The sequence below is a fragment of the Benincasa hispida genome, chromosome 4, assembly GCF_009727055.1.
Source record: "Benincasa hispida cultivar B227 chromosome 4, ASM972705v1, whole genome shotgun sequence".
In the NCBI taxonomy this organism is placed as follows: Eukaryota; Viridiplantae; Streptophyta; class Magnoliopsida; order Cucurbitales; family Cucurbitaceae; genus Benincasa; species Benincasa hispida.
In genome coordinates, this window is record NC_052352.1 from 63,148,837 (window position 1) to 63,168,992 (window position 20,156).

The window sequence follows — 20,156 nt, forward strand, 5'->3', positions numbered from 1 at the left end:
AGAGAGATTTTATTAATTTTGTTACATCTACACAACACCCCAGACTCAGATATAAATAGGCCCAAAACCCTAAATCAATAGACACATTGTGAAAAGAAAAAAATTCCCTTAGGGCAAATACACCATATTTCAACACTCCCCCTCAAGTTGGGGCGTAGATATCAATAAGACCCAACTTGCTAACACAAGCATCAAAGCTCTGTCTTAGTAATTCTTTGGTGAGAACCTCAACAATCTATTGGCTTGAAGGGATGTAAGGAATACAAATACTACCACTGTCCAGTTTTTCTTTGATAAAATGTCTGTCAATCTCCACATGTTTAGTCCTATCGTGTTGCACTGCATTGTTGGCAATACCGATGACAACCTTATTATCACAGTAAAGTTTCATGGGACCATAACTGTCCTGAGCAAGATCAGAACCTTCTTCAACCATATTTCTTCACATATTCCCAGACTCATAGCCTTGTACTCAGCTTCAGCGCTACTCCTAGCAACAACCCCTTGTTTCTTACTCCGCCAGGTAACCAAATTTCCCCACATAAAAGTACAGTACCCTGAAGTGGATTTTCTATTCATAACAGAGCCAACCCAATCTGAGTCAGTGTAAGCCTCAATGCACCTTTTTTCATGTTTCCTTAACATTAAGCCTTTTCCTGGAGTAGACTTCAAATACCTCAGAATTCGAGTAACAGCTTCCATGTATCTCTCATAAGGAGCTTGCATAAACTGACTAACCAAACTAATAGCATATGATATATCAGGTCTAGTACGAGATAGGTAAATCAATTTCCTCATGAGACATTGATACCTTTCTTTCTTTACAGGAACCCCTTCATCAGAATCTCCCAGTTTGCTATGGACTTCAATAAGAGTATCAGAAGGTTTGCACCCAGTCATTCCTGTTTCTTTTAACAAGTCCAGAGTATACTTTCAGTGAGAGACGGATACTCCTTCTTTCAATCTTGCTACCTCCATCCCAAGAAAATATCTCAAACTACTAAGGTCTTTTATCTCAAATTCATCTACTATCCTTTGTTTCAACTTGACAATCTCTGTTGTATCGTCACCTGACAAAACGATATCATCAATGTAGACAATCATAATGGATACCTTCCTTGATGTCGGTTTCTTAGTGAACAAGGTATGATCAGAATGCCATTGAACAAACCCTTGGGACTTAACAAAGGTAGTAAATCTATTGAACCGAGCCTTTGGAGACTGCTTTAATCTGTATAGGGATTTCTTCAGTCTACAGACTCGATTATCAAAACGTGCTTCAAAACCACGAGGAAGACTCATATAAACCTCTTCTTCTAATTCACCATTCAGGAACGCATTCTTTACATCTAGTTGATGTAAGGGACAGTCTCTGTTAATAGCAATTGAGAGAAGAACTCGAATCGTGTTAAGCTTTTCCACTGGAGAGAAGGTTTACGAGTAATTAACTCCATATGTTTGAGTAAACCCTTTCACAACCAATCTGGCCTTGTACCTATCAAGAGTCCCATCAGACTTATATTTAACAGTGAACATCCACTTGCACCCGACGGTTTTATGACCTTTAAGAATTACAACCAGATCCCAAGTCTTATTTGTTTCAAGGGCTCACATCTCTTCCATAACAGCAGCTCTCCACTCAGGAATTTCCATGGCCTTATACACATTGGTTGGTATCATCACAGTATCCAGGTTGGTAGTAAAAGCCTTAAACCCTAAAGACAAGTTATTGTAAGACAAGAAACTATTCATAGAATGCTTGGTATACGATCTAGTTCCTTTCCGTAAGGCTATTGGCATATCAAGAGTAACATCATAGTCACCTGATTTTTCAATTTGCTTATTAGTACAAGAGCGGTGACGAGGCCCATGTTTGTCCTTATGTTGCAAGTTTTCAGTCTCCTGAGTACCTCTTGGTATATTATCACCATCCATAATCTCGACCTCGTCTGAAATCATCTCATTAACCACATCACCCTCAACACACTCATTTTTACTTTCAGACCCACCATCAGAAACAGAGGTGCCTTGAGTTGGTGCCAGTTCTCATTCTTGGACAATTTTCGATGGAGCGACAGGACAACTATTTCCTTTCTAAGATTCTTCCTGTAGAATGTTATCTAGGGCACTTATTGCGTAGGAAGGACAGGGCAATTTGTATATGGGATAGGCTCAGAAAGGAGGTCTATAGGCATAGAATATGTGGATGAGTTAGCCTCTTCACCAATGGTCTCCCCCTAAAGAGGACTAATTGGAAAGAAGGGTTTATCCTCTAGAAACGTAACATCCATAGTGACAAAGTACTTCCTAAAGGATCGATGAAAGCACTTATAACCTCGCTGATGAAGCGGATAGTTGACAAATGCACAGTTTTGGGCACAAGGAGTGAATTTAGTTTGGTGAGGATCGTGGTTATGAACAAAAGCGGTACACCCAAACACCCGGAGAGGAACATCCGGAAAAAGACCTGTGGAGAAGAAAGATTCTTTAAAACACACAAGGGGTGTTTGGAATTTAAGAACACGAAAGGGCATTCGATTGATTAGGTGAGCTCAGTGAGTACAGAATCCCCCCATAGATACGAGCATAGAGATGCATGAATCATAAGAGATCAAGCAACCTCAAAAAGATGGAAATTTTTCCATTCAACCACCCCATTTTGTTGAGGAGTGTAAGCACACGAATTTTGATGGACGATGCCTTTCGAAGTCAAAAACTCACAAAGGGTGTGATTAACAAACTTCCGTCCATCGTCACTCCAAAGAATGGAAATCTTAGCATTAAACTAGGTTTCAACCGTAGAGTAAAACTGTTGAAAAGTAGACGTCACTTCTGATTTATCAGTGAGAAGAAACACCCATGTAAGACGGGTGTGATCATCAATAAAAGTGACAAACCAACGTTTGCCGGACAAGGTAGTGATGTGGAAGGACCCCAAACATCACTATGGATCAATTGGAAATGTTGGGAAGGTTTATACGGCTGAGAAGCAAAGTTAACCCTAGTCTGTTTTGCACGTATACAAATATCACAAGACAAAGAAGAAACATCTACATTACAAAACAAGTGGGGAAACAAGTACTTCATATATTGAAAGCTTAGGTGTCTAAGTCGAAAGTGTCATAACAAATAATCCTTTTCAAAAATAGTAAATGACGATAACAAACTAGTCCTAGACAAACTCCTAAAAGAAGCATCATTGGAAAGGAAATAGAGACCCATGTCATGCCGGGCAGTGCCAATTGTCGTCCTCGAGCTCAAGTCTTGAAAAGAAATAGTATCTGGTGAGAAAATAACTTTGTAGTTTAAATCTCTAGTTATTTTACTTATAGATAACAAATTGTAGGAAATCTTTAGCACATGCAACACATTCTGTAAAACCAATCCCTAAAATGGAGACAAATTACCTTTCCATGCAACAGAAGCAAAGGACCCATCTGCAATTCGAATTCTCTCATTTCCAGCACAAGGAGAATAGGAGAGGAATTGATCAGATGAGCCAGTTAAGTGATTGGTCACTCTTGAATCTAAGATCTATGATTTGTTTCCCTCAATAAAGAAACTAAAGGATTGAGAAGTACCTGATTGGACAATTGCACCGATCCCAACAGTACCTGAGTCAGCTGGACTGGCCACCTGAGATTGCGAAGCAGCTGATGGAATGAACACATAGGCAATGGAAGAAACGGATCTAAAGTACTCTAATTAGGTTAATTATAAAGGAGAAGCATACAATAATATAACAAATAAAAGGGGAAAAAGAATACAACATTTGTAGACTTTGAATCTTCTCCAGATTAGCTCCAATCTCCTCACGAACGGTTCGTAGACCATCACGAGAGTCTTTTCGACTATTCTCCAGCCTTAGAACGGGGTGATGGGATCCGGTGACTGACTAATTTGGAGAGGAAAAAGGTTAAGACTCAGAGAGAAAATTTTTAAGAGATTATCACATGATCTCATCCAATTCCACTATGTCCAAGAGTTTTTTAAATTAAAAAAACACTCCCTTTTAAAGACCATTACATGCAAAACATGCAATTTTGAGTTTGATGAGAATTTGACATTAAAAAATCCACTAACTCAAAGTAGGATTTAGTGGGGCAAGTGTCTTCAAATGAAGACACCACTTAGCAATTTAATAGTTGAAATGTCCCACTCACAAATGTTGGATCTTTCCATTAACTTGGTCAAAGTTTGACTCTCAAATTCCAAAGTCAATAAATTTGACTTTTTTACTTTCAAAAATCAGAAATCAACAATTTGACTTCCATTGCATTTTTGACCTAGTCAACAATTTGACTTTTAATGCAATTTTGACCAATACCATTTAATTACAAAATTAATTTCAAAGTTAAATTTATATTAAATAATTTAATTAATTTAATTCACTATTAAATCCGACACTAATCCTAATTTATATGAATTCCTATTCATAATCTTGATATTTAAATCTTATTTAAATATCTCCTATTTTCTCTCTCTTTATGTTTAATTCAAAATTAAACAGATTAAATATATCGTATATATTTATCGCTTTGCTCCAAAAACTGAATTTAAATACTTCAAATTCGTTCGCCACACTGTTCTAAGGTTTAGTCTGATATGAGCTAGTAGGGGGACCTCATGGACCTACAGATCATGGGCTCCAACGATCCACGATTAATCGACTAAACTCTTTAACCTAATGAACTACCATTCGTTAACTACCGGGTTGAAGAAACTTCGTTTACAGAGAACCTTTGAGCGGAAGTGGATCGTCCAAATCCCATTGTGATTGAACGCAAACATTTACAGTCAAACAGAACAGATTATGTATAAATATTAAATTACAACAAGATTTTGAAAATAAAACAAAGGATTAAGAGATTATACCTTTGAAGAATCGTTCTTCAAGTAATCCCTCGATCCAACTTGTTCACGAACGCGTCGAACAACTAGAACGTTCCTCGAACAAGTAGCAAGCAGCAACTCGATCCTCGAACCAAATAGGACACTACCACTTGGTGACCTTCGTATTCTCGATGTGAGAATCCATGAGTGGTGAGGTCTGGCTAATTTTGGTTCGAGGGAAGTTTGGTGTGGAGGAGGAAGACGATCGAGAAGAGAATAACACTGTCGTGTAAATGATGAAGTTTATCGCATAGACAAGCTTACTCGATCGTGTAGATAATGAGGCTATCGTATAGTCTCTCAAGTAATCGTGTAGCAACTCAATTGTTAATACTGTCTTTCTCTGGAATAATTAGAAAACTATTTTCATTTATCCCACTTTTTCCATAAAACCAAATAACTACCCACTAAGGGTGGTTATTAAGAAGAAAAGGAGTTAATTATCATATAATTAATAAATATAAATAAATACAATAACTAACTTATCATATTATATTTATAACCTATAGTTTTAATATTGCATTATATACAATATATAAACCATAGTTCTCTTTTTCTGTTTTATGACATTTAATATAAATCATATTTATATTAAAACTAATAACTATGAATCTAATTCATAGAAAATATATTTGAATTATATTCAAATATTAGCTCCTCCAATTAAACAATAATATATCAAATACATTATATCAATTATATCATATATAATTGAATTAACTTAATTATATCATATATAATCAAATTCCCTCTTATTAATTTGAACATTTCAAATTAACCTAAAAACTGATTCTCAACTTAAATCCATTAAGCTACCAAGGAAATCTTATGAAACTGTAGTGAAGCTCCAACGGTACGTGAATAACTGATTAAACTCTTTAATCACATTATCCACCATCCGTTAACTGTCGGACGCTCCACTAAAGACTAACAACTGCACTCTTCGCACTACAGATATATTTTTGTGTCCATTGGATATAACCAATCAACAATATGATGACCCTACATAAATTGCTCGTAAGTACAATTTGACCAATTTACCATTTTGTCCTTGTAGTTACATCTTACTCCTTAAGTACCACTGATCCTTCTAATGAACAATAGATCATAGTCCCACTATGACTAAACCCCTCTTGGGCTAAGAGTGGTTTTGCGCCACATTGTTCATGACCCGGAATCAGACCTTAAGGGAGCAATTTATCTACTTACCCCTGCTTCCGGGAAAGAGTGAATTCCATCTTGTGCAGTTGAGTTCCCAGCTCCCCAATCTAACGAATCCCCAAAATGGTACGCTTGTTGAGTCGGCGATCTGGCCACTCTCACCCATGCAAATCAAAGGACCGCCCTCATAGGCAGAAGTTCACAACTCACTCAGGATTAAGGTCGTGTTACCTATGGTCATCCTAGTGAAATGAAAGCCTCAATTATGAGCAACATTATATAACAAGACTAAACATTTCATGGTGATCTTATACAAACTTCTTTGTGTAGAATATCCCTGCTCGCATGTCTAATACATGAATGATTAGGATCAGATCATTTATAGTAATTTACAACATTTGTAATACCTACAAAGCAGGCCATACTCGTAGTGTCACCAAGATAAGGTACCCGGCCTTATCCATATACTACAAACCATTTAAATTATCACTTAGACACGATCCACTTATATGTCTCCACATACATATTTAAGTTACAATGATAATCATGGATCTTAGTTTATTGGTTTGTGGTTAATGTAAATAAAATATCATATATTTCATAGACAGAAGTGAATAAAATGTCATATATTATAAATCACAAAATGTTTGTTCATACAAGTGTTTACAAACTACAGGTCCCTACGAAATTTAGCCCAGTAGTTGCACTCCCCTCACTATAGATATATTATATCCACTCGATATAACTATGATTAGTAAGTTAACCCTTCACAGGTTGTTCGTAATAACGACTAGGTCAAAAGCTGTTTTACCCTCGAGATTGCATCTTGCTCCTTAAGTCCCACTAGCCCTCTAATGAAAAATTGATTTGTGATCCAATCATTAAACCGAGTCCCTCTTGAGCCAATGAGAGGGTGAAGCCCCTTGTTCAAGATTCAGAGTCAACACTTAAGGGAATAGCCTCTTTACTATCCCTAAAAATGGGTAGGAGTGAATTCCGTCGTGCATCCTATATCCCCAGTTATCTATCCGGTCTTACCCCTGAAATGGGAGGCTTATTGAATCGGGGCTATTGAGCCAACCCTCACCTATGCAAATTTAAGAATAATCCCGAATAAATAGGAGTTCATAGTTAACTCAGGATTAAGTTCAAGTTATCTAGGTCATCGCTTTAAAATAGTCAGTCTTAAACAGTAAACAACGTTATAAAGTAAGAGGGGCTTAATTCTTGGTCTGATCTTATGAAAACTCATTGCATAGGACGCCCCTGCTCCTCATGTCAATACATGAACGAGTCAGGATCACTTTGTTTGTAACACTTTATAACAAATCGTGACAATTACAGAGTGGGTCACATCCAATAGTGTTACTAGAATAAGGCACCCAATCTTATTCGTATACTATAAATCATTTTGACTATTTACTCGAGCCTGAGCCACTTTTATGTCTCCACATAAAATTCAAGTACTCATGTAGTAGTCATGAATCTTTTAGTTTATTGGATTTATTTCTAAAACGAAATAAGTAATTCATATATTCAATAACAACTTTATCGATTTACAGAAGTTTATTGTTTACAAACCACGAGTTTTAGGACATAAAACCCAACAGCAACATCAACAGATTCACTCATAAGAGCTTGGCCAGACTTTGACTTATCATTCGGAGGACGATGTTTGCCATTCGAAGGCCGATCATGTAGTTTTCCAGCATTAATCCTTTGTGTGCCATAGTTTTTTGCAGTGCTCACAAATCGGAGGGGTTTTACCATTCTATTTTTCATTATCAGACCTAGAGGATTTAACCCCAAAAGCAATAGAATCCACAGTAGTAACTACGGAACTATTCATTGCACTCGTTCTATCTTCCTCTAATCGGACCTCAAAGCAGACCTCCATAAGAGACGAAATCGACCTTTGTCCCAATATTCGATTTCGAGCAGTGTCAAATTTTGAGTTTAAGCCAGCCAGGAAGTCGTAAACACGGCCAGTTTCCTCAATCTTCAAATACTGAACCTCGCTGCCACATGAGCAATTCTAAACAATTTCGCGACATAAGTCCATCTCCCGCCATAGCAGAGACAATTTATTGAAGTAGAAAGTCACATCCATGGTCCCTTGCTTGCATTCATGGACCTATTTCTGTAATGTATACAGATGTGAAGCGTTCTGCCTTTTTTAATATAGCTTTTGGACCGCCTCCCAAGTATCTCGTGCAATAGCTGAATAGAATAGGGGCTTTCCGATCTGAGGTTCCATGCTGTTAATCAGAATTGAACGGAGGAGAGAGTCCTCTCCCTTCCAAACACGCTCCTGAGGATCCCTAAGTTTTGGTCTCGGTATCGGTCAGATATCCGAACTTATGTCACCCCTCGAGAACCATTTTGACGGATTGAGACCAGGAGAAATAATTCTGGCCATTTAGTTTCTCTCCTATGGTTATCCCTGCAGAACTCTCCACAGAAGAAAAAATACTTCCAGTAGGTAAATTAGAGAAAGCTATTATCGGATGTTTCAAATACAATAGAAGACTAAAAGATAAACCTGGATTGGAATTTGTCTGAAAATTCGTCGTGGTCCCAAAGACCACCCCAAGCGATGCATTCTGTTGCTGAAAACTTGCTAACTATTGTTGGATTCCAACGGGACTGCCATAACCGATTGACCCATGCTAAGGGGTAATATATGGTGTTGTCATGGGATGCTTCTGCCCATATGAACCAGAAAACGAAGCTCCAGTTGTGGGTATGGCTGAATAAAGCTACAGCTGGGCTGGAGGAACAGGTTGCAATGCGGCTGGGCAGAGGAAAAGGGCACCAAAACCAGAAACCTACCGAAGGAGGCAGCTAAGGCGAGATCACCCGGCGCGGCTGGAATGCTCGAAATCCAGAAGTGCCCATTGATCACTGTTGGACCTGATCGACTGGAAGGAGGCTGGGACGCTCGAAGCTGCACTGGACCCGATTGGTTGGAACACGGCTGGAGACTCGATCGGCTGCAGAAACAGCGTGGCTGAAGAAGCTCCCGGCTGGACAGTTTCATCTGGGTGGGTTCCAATTGGTTGAAGCTCAGGCAACGCGACCTAACTGATTCCGATCAGCTACTGTGCCTGCATCGGGCCGAGAATAAACCGGAGGTATCGATCGACAATGGCTTAAATTGTAGCATTGGTTGAGGCTTCTGTCATATTCCCATCATCTGCTAGGGTTGATGATTTAATTTCTTGTATCCCAGCTAGGGTTTCATCATCTAACTCTAATACCATATTGAAAAATAGAGGGAAGAAGAAAGAAGACAAGATTTTATGTGGAAACCCCTAGATCATGAAGAAAAAACCACGATAGAGAGATTTTATTAATTTTGTTACATCTACACAGTACCACAGACTCAAGATATAAATAGGCCCAAAACCCTAAATCAGTAGACACATTGTGAAAAGACAAAAATGCGCTTAGGAAAAATATACCATATTTTAACAATCCTAAATATATACTTAACCATACTGTCCTTCTAGAATATCAGATATAGTTTATCTAACGTGAGGAATTAGTGAGTTGAACATCATCCACTAGCACCTTTATTGTGAAGTCTCGAAATCACAGATCCAGCTAAGACAAAAATGAATAATGTATCATATCATGTATTAATGTATCATCATATAATTAAAGCGTCTTAATAATATAAATTATTGTAATTTTTCGATTTTCTTCCAAGTATAGTGTAGTATAACTGTCATTATACGTGTAACTTACTGGATAAACAACTGTGTATCTAAAGATCACATGGTAGGTCATTAGAACTCAAAATCTCATATTAAAATGTATTTGTTGAGTCCTTTTCAAGACATAATGGTGAGATTGCCCAATGAATCAGAAGGGAACCTACTAATTGATATACTTGATGTACATGTCTCTAGCTCCTGAAAAAGACATGGACAGCTGATTCTCCGATGGGTTGTCTTGTGTTTTCTAATTAATTGTATTTACTTCTCATTTCGAATGATTATATTCTTAAAGGTTGATGGTTCTATCAAACAAAGGCTAGAATCAATGCAAAGAGTAAAATATTAAACAGGGTTCAATCTCTAGTTAATGGTATTTGCGATGCAAATCCTTGTTGAATTCGTTGAAATCTAAACGTCAAAGTGAGAGGAAAGAATGCAAGCAAAAACAATGGTGAATGGCTTATAACTTGCTGAACTTCATCACGCAACTAAATATCATATCTTACAGAACATAACCTGGAAAAAGAAAACCCAACAAAATTATGGGATTTACAGGCTAGGCAAGGTTTTACTAGATTACATGACACTACATTTTACATCTTAGCTAGAACACGACTTCAGATTGAAAATGATTCTCTGGGGAAGACAGACTTCTGCTGTTTTTTCCTCCAATGAAAGCTCCTGGTCACATGTGGAAAGTTTGATAATGGAATAAGAAGAGAGTATGTGTATTCTTTTGACTTCTAAGAATTTCCTGCTTAGTACTTGCTCCATCCAATCGTCAACATCTCTGTTCCCATATGAAATATAAGCAGCTGCAAGCAATTGTTCCATGACCTTTGAGTCGATCTCAAGCATGAATTCTGGGCCAAACACACTGTGGAAGATCTTCTTAACGTCCTTTTGAATTTTCTCAGCTAGATCATCAAAATCAAATGGCTTGAACACTACTGCTTGATCAATGTGGTTACAAAAATCTTGTAACCATGTTTTGGAGATCTCAGAAGTGGAGTCGTTATCAGGGCAATCATCATCAATATCATGCCGGGCATTCTCTTCTGCAGGCCGATTCAAATCCAGGTATTTGTTGGACATTGGCATCTTATTACTCCGTTTCACCATTTCAGATATTTCATGCTGATCTGAAGATTCATCTATGACATTAAGCTTCCTTTTGCTCATAAAAAAGGGGTTAAGGATGCTCTTTCTCTCTGTATCAGAGACCGTCTTGCTTCGGTTTGTTTGATCTCCAAAGCTCGAAGCAACTTCTATGCACAATGGCCAACTTTTAGCTTTCAAGAGTCTTTCTTCAGAATACTTGGACATTTGCTTGTTGGGAAAAGTTATTCGATGATCTGTAATAAACGATGTTGACGACGTCACGAATATCGCATTTTTAATGCTAACTTCTCTTCCTTGCAGATCTGAGAGTTTACCAGTTTGAATAGCTTTTGACAATCTATTTTGATCAAGAAGTTCAGCCTTGTCGACATTTTCAAGCATAACAATGGATAAGGGTTGCTTTCTCAATTCAGCAGCGACGATATCCAGAACAGTTTTCCCTCTGAATTCTGCATTGTAACTTCTCATTTGTGGCGTATCGGGATTGATCATCCCATCTTGGGAACTCAAATCAACACAAATGAACTGATCCTTATTGCCATACAATATCTCAGCAAGTGCAATAGCGACTTGTTTTTTAGCAAACTTATCAGGACCAACAAAGTTGAACCATATATCCCCTCTCAAATTAGATCCATGGCGTTTATCGCTTCTTGTTTGGCGTTGGGATATTGTTTGACTAATGATGCTCACAGCCTGATCTTGCCAGAAAACTCTTTCCTTCAGCAATCGAAAGAGTGTCTTGACATCCATAGCATTCATCTGTCCTCTTTGTTCAGGGCTGGAACAGGATGAAGATGGGGTGAAGCCATTACAGACTTTACCATTAACTAAATCAACATTTGTAGAGCAGCAGCCTGATAAGTCAGATGGAAAGTCTGCGCTATTAGGATTTAATGGTTTCTTCAGCTTATAACTGGTAGGCAAAGAAACTATCCCCAATCCTAAATCTGTCGTGACAGAACCTGCAGACGGGGAGGATGTTCGATTTTCATCATCCACACTGGAAATAGACAGGCTGAAAGGAGAGTTGCGACCCCCTAACTCGAGATCTTCAGTTTTAGGTGTTTCTTCCTGAAGTTTGGATAGGAAATTCTCATTACTCGCCTTGCCAGATAAAGGAAATGTGTTTGATCTCGAGAGAGAAATCTTGGGCAAATCCATGAAATTTCTGGAGTTCAAATCTGCGGATGAATCCTTGTGTGATGAAACACAGGCACTGCTGCTGCAGTTGATGACAGCTGCATCTTCCCTTTTATCTTCACTGACTTGGAATCCCACAACCGTCGGAAACATGGGTGCTTCTTTTAATGGTTGACCGTGATGAAGACGCTGGCATATATTGTCCCATTTCTTTTGGAACCCTGCAATTTTGGCACTCAGTACCAGTCCATCATCTCTGGTCTGCACTGAAGACGTATGAACTAGCTTTTACACAAGAAATGCAGAGGATTCTCTAAACTAAACTACATATCAGTTTTCACAACCGTAAGTAAAGAGAAATTGGTTGTTATCAAAATCCACAATTACCAAAGCACCATGAAGAGTGCGCAATATAAACAGAATTGAAATAGATAAGTGTATAGCTTCTATCTGAAACAAACATATCTTAGAACAGCTTCTATATGAAACAAACATATCTTAGAACATGAAATGCACTGCCATAGACTTATATTTCATAAATCAAAATACTGGAGTCCTTTATAAACTGAGATTAAATTTGAAAGCAAACACTCACCTTCACATCAAATGCATCGAAGTTGCTAAGTTCAGTCATTTGCATCCAAGAAGACAGGCTAGATTGGTACTGCTCGGCAAGAGGCGGAGTAAAAACACCCTTTGAAGCAGCAATTACTTCGTCTTCACAGCTTTTGTCACATTGAAGACAGCGGGAAGGATGTTGGCACGAACCATTCAAAGGGATACTTGCATCAGGAGTGGAAAAGAATCCACCAAGTGGTACAAATGATCCCATCAAACTGCAGTGATCAATAGATCCAAGATTCCAAAATTAAAATGAAACAGAAAATGGGGGAAAAAAGGGTTAGCTTCTTCTCAGGAAGAAAAAAAAATCCCATCGATATTTGAGGTACTAATTAAATAGTTAATACCTCTTAAGTAAGTTGAATCTTCATCATCTATATTTATTTAAATTCATATTCATATCAACAATATTTCTATGATATCTAAAGAATGATCACCAGATTTCTATGTGAATTATTTTTTTAAAGTGACTTATGATCTGTAAAGTTGAGGTTCATTCCAAAACTTGTAATTAAAAAAGGAAAAAGAAAAAAAAAAAAAAACTTAAGAGATATGAGACAACATGCCATCAGCAATCTTGTTTTAATAAAATTTAAGTGGTGCTCCTCTAGAGATCCTAAACAATAGAAAACCACACAACAAAACATGTTAATTTGTAAATAATTAAATTTCACCATGAAAAGGCAAGAATGTCCATGTATAAGGTAGATTAGATCATAAAAGAGAAAAAGAGAGTGATGCAAAATGAGACAACTGCCCTTCTCCCTCCAGGTGTTTATCATATTTGAACTACCACCAGTATTGACTTTTAAGAAACAATAAAATAAACGTAATCCTTAAAATTCATGAACAAGAATGTCTTTATGAAAATTTTAAATCAAGTTCCAAGAAAGATATAAAGACTGACCTGGACCTGGGATATGATTCAGGTTTGAGAGAAGTGATGGGCAAAAGATGCAAATCCCAATCCTTCTCGATGGAAGGAAATTTAGTCACAAATCTCAAGTAAGTCTCATAGCTTGCAGCGGCGCCGATCAGCCAAACTTTATCACCGTGAACGTCGACCAACTTTTTCAATTGGCCAACAACATGGCTTGCTCGATCATCGGTAGAATTATCGCTGACAAATGCCTTCAAATCTCCGAAATTCACTATCAATCCAGACTCCGGCGACTGCTCCACCATCTGAACAACTTCCACAAATCTCATATTCAAAGACCCCATTTCGTAATTCTCAGACAAAAACCTAGAGAAATCGTTCTCTAGACAAATAGTTCTCACACCAGCCAATTCCTCCGGCAAGAAATTGTCGTTCCGTTTCTCAACAGCTTCCATGAAACCCTTGAGCGCAACGTAAGCAGATACTCCGACAAGCAGGGGATTCCTTCCTCTGTTTCTTCCCAAAACCTCTCCGATTCTGCGATTGTTCTCGTTGTTGTCTCCATCGCGAAATCCGGAAAGGGGAAACAAGAAACCCCGACGATTGGGATCGGAACAGTCCATCAAATTACAGAGGAACAAAGGGGGACCTCTAGCACGAGAGGTGTAGCGAAGAAGCTGAGGAAAAGGGCGAATAATAGCAAGCTTAATTTCGGAGCTCCGGAATCCGGCTTCACCAAAAACCCTACTGACGACAGGATCGTCAAGAATGGAGAGAAGAAAATGCTGGAGCTCGACTTTGACGCAAGCAATGGAGGACTGGTGAGATAGCTGGTGATACAAATGGAAATTCTCCGGCTGGCGGCGCTGGTTGGCCTGAGAGCGCTTAATGGCGGCCATGAGGGAGTTGGAAACCGGAGGGTCATCGGAGATTTGAGTGGAAGGGACTCGATCAAGAGAGACGCTGAGACAGAGCTCGAGTGCTTTGAATTGAAGACGAGGAGAATAGGCGGTGGTTTTACGGGCGCGTGCACAAGCGTCGCGAAGGGCGGAGGAAGGGAGAGAGAGAAGGGCGGATATGGCGTGAAGTGACGTCGTTTGAGCATGTCCACGGCGGCGCGCCACTGCTACCGCCTCGTCAAGCGCGTGTGCCGCATCTGGTGCTAAGCCTGTCTCTTATACACATCTAGATGTGTATAAGAGACAGGTGTGGGCCATACCCTTGAGAAGGCATTTTACAACATCAACAGGTATAGATAGAGGTTTGAGCATGGCATAGATTCTAGATATCTTAGGGCAAGATCTTTCCCTGTCTTTCACTTTTATTTTCTATGTTCCTTCTTTCTTTTTTTTTCTCCAAATTAAAATAATATTAATTTTGAAAGAATATTTAAATTTATATGGTTAAATTTTAAGAAATTTGTACGAATGACTCAAAAATTGGACGAAAAAATCAAATGATCCAATTTTTTTTTAAAAAATGTCGAACAACCTTTTGCTAATGTTAAATAGTAAAATTTTCAAAATATCCTCGCACACACGCAAAAAAAGCATCTCGCTCTCACTCTCTCTTCTTTTTTTCACTCACCAATCACTACTCTCTCTTGGTCTCGCTCTCTCTCGATCTTAGTCTCTCTTCCTTTCATCACTCACAAAATCACTCCTTTTTCTCGCTCTTGCTCACAGGTGTTGGTCACGTTGGAGTTAATCACATGGACTCGCTGTGCTAGAGAAGAAGAAGAAGATACGCAAAGGAGAAGAAGCCAGAGAAGAAAAAAACGACACGTAGAGGAAGAAAAAAGACAAGGAGAAAGACAAGGCATCGCTGGATAAGAAGAGGAAAAAAAATAAAGATACTAAGGACAATACTGAAACTTCATGTGGTCATGACATCAACAAAGGATCATTTGACATTTTTTTAAAAAAAAAAAACTAAGTCATTTGTCAATTTTGGTCTTTAAAATAGATTTTTTTGTGCAATTTCCCCCTAAACTTTAAAGGTTGTCGTATTAATTTAAACCATAAACTTTTATAAGTATATTAATTTCCACCCTTTATTATGTTTCAATTGGAAGAAAACTCGGGCAAAGCTTGTAATTGTATCAATTAAACCCCTAAATTTTCATAATGTATCAATTTAGGCTCTTGGTAAGAACTTTCATTTATAATCATCCATGCATTTACTCTGATCGTCTATTTTTTAAAACCGACGTTTGAGGAATCTACACTTATTTGAGATTGACACATGAATGATTGTAAAAAATAATTGTATTGAATGGTCTAAATTAGTTGGTTTATGAAAATTTAAGAGTTTAATTGTCTCAAGTATAAGTTTCACACGATATCAGTCGAACAAAATCTAAATGAGGGTATAAATTGATTCGATTTTTAATTTAAAATTTTAATTGATACAATCCCCGTTTAGGAATGTAAATTGATATTTGCCCTAATTTTAATTATATTTTACTACAAACTTTTCTATTATAAAATTATAAAATATTATGTTTTAGTACTATTTTTTTTTTTGTTTAAATCAAACTAAGTTGGTTAAATTATCATTTTGACCCTTATGATCTAAAAATTATTTTATTTCATCTTTAGTACTTTCAAATATCTAAACTTAGTCCATATATATTTTTATCAACCTCAAAATAGTTCTCACGGTTAGTTTAGAGTGAACTTTAAAAGTATAAACATATATGGCCATCTTTTATGAAAAAGATATATAGGCTGTAATCCGTAATCATTTACCAACAAAATTATGCTTGTTTTTTTCTCGAATTATTTACCATGGTTTAACCCAATCCCATCTAAATATATTAATTCTTACCCGAATTTTAGAAACAAAAATAAGATTTTAACAACTACAACCAGTGTGATGTTGATGTCATTTTTATTTTTGCTTTCAAATTTTATATAATTAATTCTTCTCAATTTTCTAAGATTTTCACCTATTTTTCTGATAAGAGATACTTAAATTCTTAGTTAAATTTAAAAATCAAAACAAAATTTTAAAAAATATTTTCTTAGTTTTCAAAATTTTACTTGATTTTTGAAACATGAGTAGAAAATGGAAACAAAATATGAAAATTTATGGATAAAAGTAATGATTTATAAGTTTAATTTTCAAAAACAAAAAACTAAATAATTAACAAATGAAACCTATTTTTTTTTATCTATTTTTTATTTGCAGATTTCAAAACTTGAATTAAATTTTAAACACTATTTAGGTAACTAAACAAATAAACTTACCTTTGAAGCAATATTTATAAGCTCAATTTATAGACGAAAACCACAATCAAGATCCTATTTGATACCCATTTTATTTTTTATTTTATATTTTTGAAAATTAAATACTTCTCACATAGTCTTCTTGCTTTTCATCACCTACACAAAATGATGTAATATATAGTGAAAAAACAAACATAATTTTTAAAAAAGAAAAAACCTATAATAGATATTGAAGAAAGTCTAACCTATAATAGATAATGAAGAAAGTCTAATTTTATGTCCGAGTGATTTTGGCATGATCAATATTATTTTTGCCATTGTAAAAGGGAAGAATGGCTTAGAGAGCCCAAAATGGAGGCCGAAGATGAAAAATTGGTACCTTTTTTTAAAACTAATAAAGTTTACCGTTATCACTATGTAAAATTACCACATTAACCCTAAATGCATTCTTCTCTTACTTTCCTCATTTTGTAGTGTTTTTTTTTTTTTTTTTTTTTTTTTTTTCATTTTTGAGTTTCTTATTTTTCCTTTTTCATTTTTCCTTTTTTTTTTTTTTTTTTTGCGTCTTTATACATTTCTTCCTCCTTTTTGATTTTTTGATTTTTGATCTTTTTTCTTCTTTCTTTATTTTTTTTCTGTTTTTCTTCTTCTTCTTTTTGTTTATATTTCTTTGCCTCGAGCATCAATATAGAGCATTTGAACATGAGTATCGAGTATCGAGCATCAAGTGAACTTCTGAATCAAACATAGAGCGCACAATATAGAAGATCAAGGATCGAGTAGCATGTAGCTATTATATAGTATAGAGCATATAAAACAACGGGCATCAAGTATCAAAAATCAAGGATCGAGGATTGAGTAGCATGTAGCTAGTATATAGCATAGAGCATATAACAGAGCATAGAGCATAGAACATCAAACATCAAGCATCAAGTATTATGTATCGAGGATCGAGAAAACTTATGAATCACAATGCACGAATGGTTCTTAGGGTCGAATGGGTAATTCACAAAATGCTGACACAAGTAAAAGGTCACTTTTCATTCAATTTTAAAAAGTTACCCATTTTTCATTTTGCCCATCAAAAAATGGTCATCCGTAAAATATTTTAAAATATTTTAAATTGAGTTTTCAATAATTAGTTGAGAGGTGATTCTTGATAAGGTGGTTGACTGAGAATCACCCAAAAGAGTTGCTCTCATTTTATCCCTTTATTGAAATACCAAATTTGTCCTTATATTTAAGATTTTTTTTTTTGCCCTTTTTAAATAATTTCTCAAACAGAAAATGCCATTTTCAATAATTTAATAATTCTAAAGTCATCTTTGAAACCAAACATAATAATTAAAAATCACTTTTAAAAGCTTGAAACCTATGAAAATCAATTTTACTTAAATATTTTTTTTTCTAAAATCACTACGTCAATTATATATCACTCTCAAACATCCACTAAATAATTATCAAACGGGATCTAAAATTTGTATCAGTGAAATTAAAGTAAAACTCAGGGTTAATAAAATTAGGGTGAGGCCAAAATATCAAGAGGGATGAGAGATGGTGGCGATTCTCAATCATAAAAATAGGGAAGAGAGAGAAGGGTTGAAAGGAAAGACGGTGTAATGTATTGTATCCACCAACTTGAAGGGTGGGGGCCAAGAGGACACAGAACATTGGTGAGTCACACTCAGTGTCTGCTTACACTCTCATATGATTTTCGCTTTTGATGTTTACTATTTTGGGTGCTTCTTCAATGAGTTGACTCACCAACCAACTTGCTACCCAACTCGGTATTCCAGGATGCTGTTTATGCCCACTCCCCAACCCACACACTATCAAAGTATAAAGTTATAACTAAAGCAACCCCTCCCTCATCTGAGTGATCGGACTAGTTTACACGTACTTTGACTAATCTCACATAACAGTCTGCAATCCTACAACATTTAGATGTCAAGAAACTTATAAGATATTAAATCTTTGGTAGTTGACTACTTTGAATTGAATCCATGACATCTTACCTTTTTATCAAAGTCATGCCCTCTATTCAACACTAAGCTAACCCAATGATGGTTACATCATATTCATATTCCTTTTCACTCTACAGAATTATAATTCAAAAAAGCTTGAAAGTGACACAATTGAGAAAGTAACACTCTCAACTCCAACCACCACCATACACATTCCATTCATATGCAACATAGGGTTTAATTCATTTTGAAACCTCCTCTTTTGGAATATGGACCCCTCCCTCCCCCTTCCCCCGCCCCTCCCTTTCTTTTCTCCCGTCCTAGTCGTCTTAAAAGTGATGCATAATAAAGACTGACCTAGATATTCTATCATCTAAATTTTACCTTCTAACTTTCTTTATTTACAGAACTCAAATAAACTACCAAAGGAAGGAATTTACCCTTTTCTTTCTTTCTTCTCTCGATTCGCCCTTCATATACATAGGGGAGTAGAGCAAAAACGTTCTCCCCTTCTTCATCGCTCCAAGAATTAGAGTAACATGCGGGGTCGATAACGTGGGAAAGGAAGGGACGTAGGGGTTAAATTTATAAAGGTGTTTGATTTGATGTTTTTTTTTTGTTCCTACCTCCTTTCCTATGCTTTTATCGCTTTTCCAAAACCTTTTCAGTTCCCCCCTTTTTTCCCCTCAATATACCAAACAACCTCTCCTTAGATCTAACCTTTTTCAGCCAAGCTCCCAACCCTCTTCTTTCTCTCTCTATCTTTGCTCTTTATTTTGCTCACCTTCATCTTTTAATATATTATAGTTGACTCAACCACTCAAATTCTTCATTCATTTTTCCTCTCCAAATAAACACACACACATATATATATATGAAGTACCAATGCCGTGTCATGCTGTATGGAACATAATATTTTCCTATGAGTTGTAAACCTGTCACAACCAGTCCCCTCCAAGATGATATTACAATCTAAAAATTAAAGGGCATGAAAACTAGGGCAAGCAAGAAGTTATTCCTCTCTCTCTAACTTTTTCAGAAAGTAAAACTTTAGAGGAAAGAAATGGAAAATGAAGACCAAAAAACATCATCGATGTAATAAGTTTTTCATTGGAACATGTGGTCTCCTATAGATGGATAGAATTCTAGTGGGTAATACACCAAAAGTTGTAAAGGAATAATATCATGTAACTTTTCTTTCTTCTGATTTCAATTTCGATGGAAGTAGGATCAAACCATCAACCTTTAGAATGGTAATTGGTCTCGTTATTTACTCTGTTTGTACCTTATAGATCACATCAAGCTCGAGATGCTATCATCTATATGAAGAAAAATCATAAATAAGAACAATTACTTCAAGAACTGATAACTATAAAAAAAAAAATGATCATTCAAATATTATCGAGTTTTGATTGCTTTA

At 36.4% G+C, this 20,156-nt stretch overlaps 2 protein-coding genes across 2 annotated transcripts; both read right to left on the reverse strand.

The window, feature by feature from the left end:
* Positions 1-387: 387 nt before the first annotated feature.
* On the reverse strand, positions 388-900 carry LOC120076282 (uncharacterized mitochondrial protein AtMg00810-like). Its single transcript, XM_039030049.1, has one exon. The coding sequence runs from the start codon at positions 898-900 to the stop codon at positions 388-390; it is 513 nt and encodes a 170-aa protein (XP_038885977.1).
* A 9,310-nt stretch (positions 901-10,210) lies between these two features.
* Positions 10,211-14,708, reverse strand: LOC120076283 (protein SMAX1-LIKE 7-like; the record flags this gene model as incomplete). The annotated part of the gene is made up of 3 exons (XM_039030050.1): positions 10,211-12,302; positions 12,637-12,877; positions 13,570-14,708. Coding segments are annotated over 3 exons (3,306 nt in total), but the record flags the coding sequence as incomplete, so codon positions are not given.
* Between the last annotated feature and the right edge of the window lie 5,448 nt (positions 14,709-20,156).

What these genes read in the sequence shown, in the direction of transcription:
- LOC120076282 (XM_039030049.1), bottom strand. Translation starts at nt 900, where the DNA reads ATGACTGGGTGCAAACCTTCTGATACTCTTATTGAAGTCCATAGCAAA.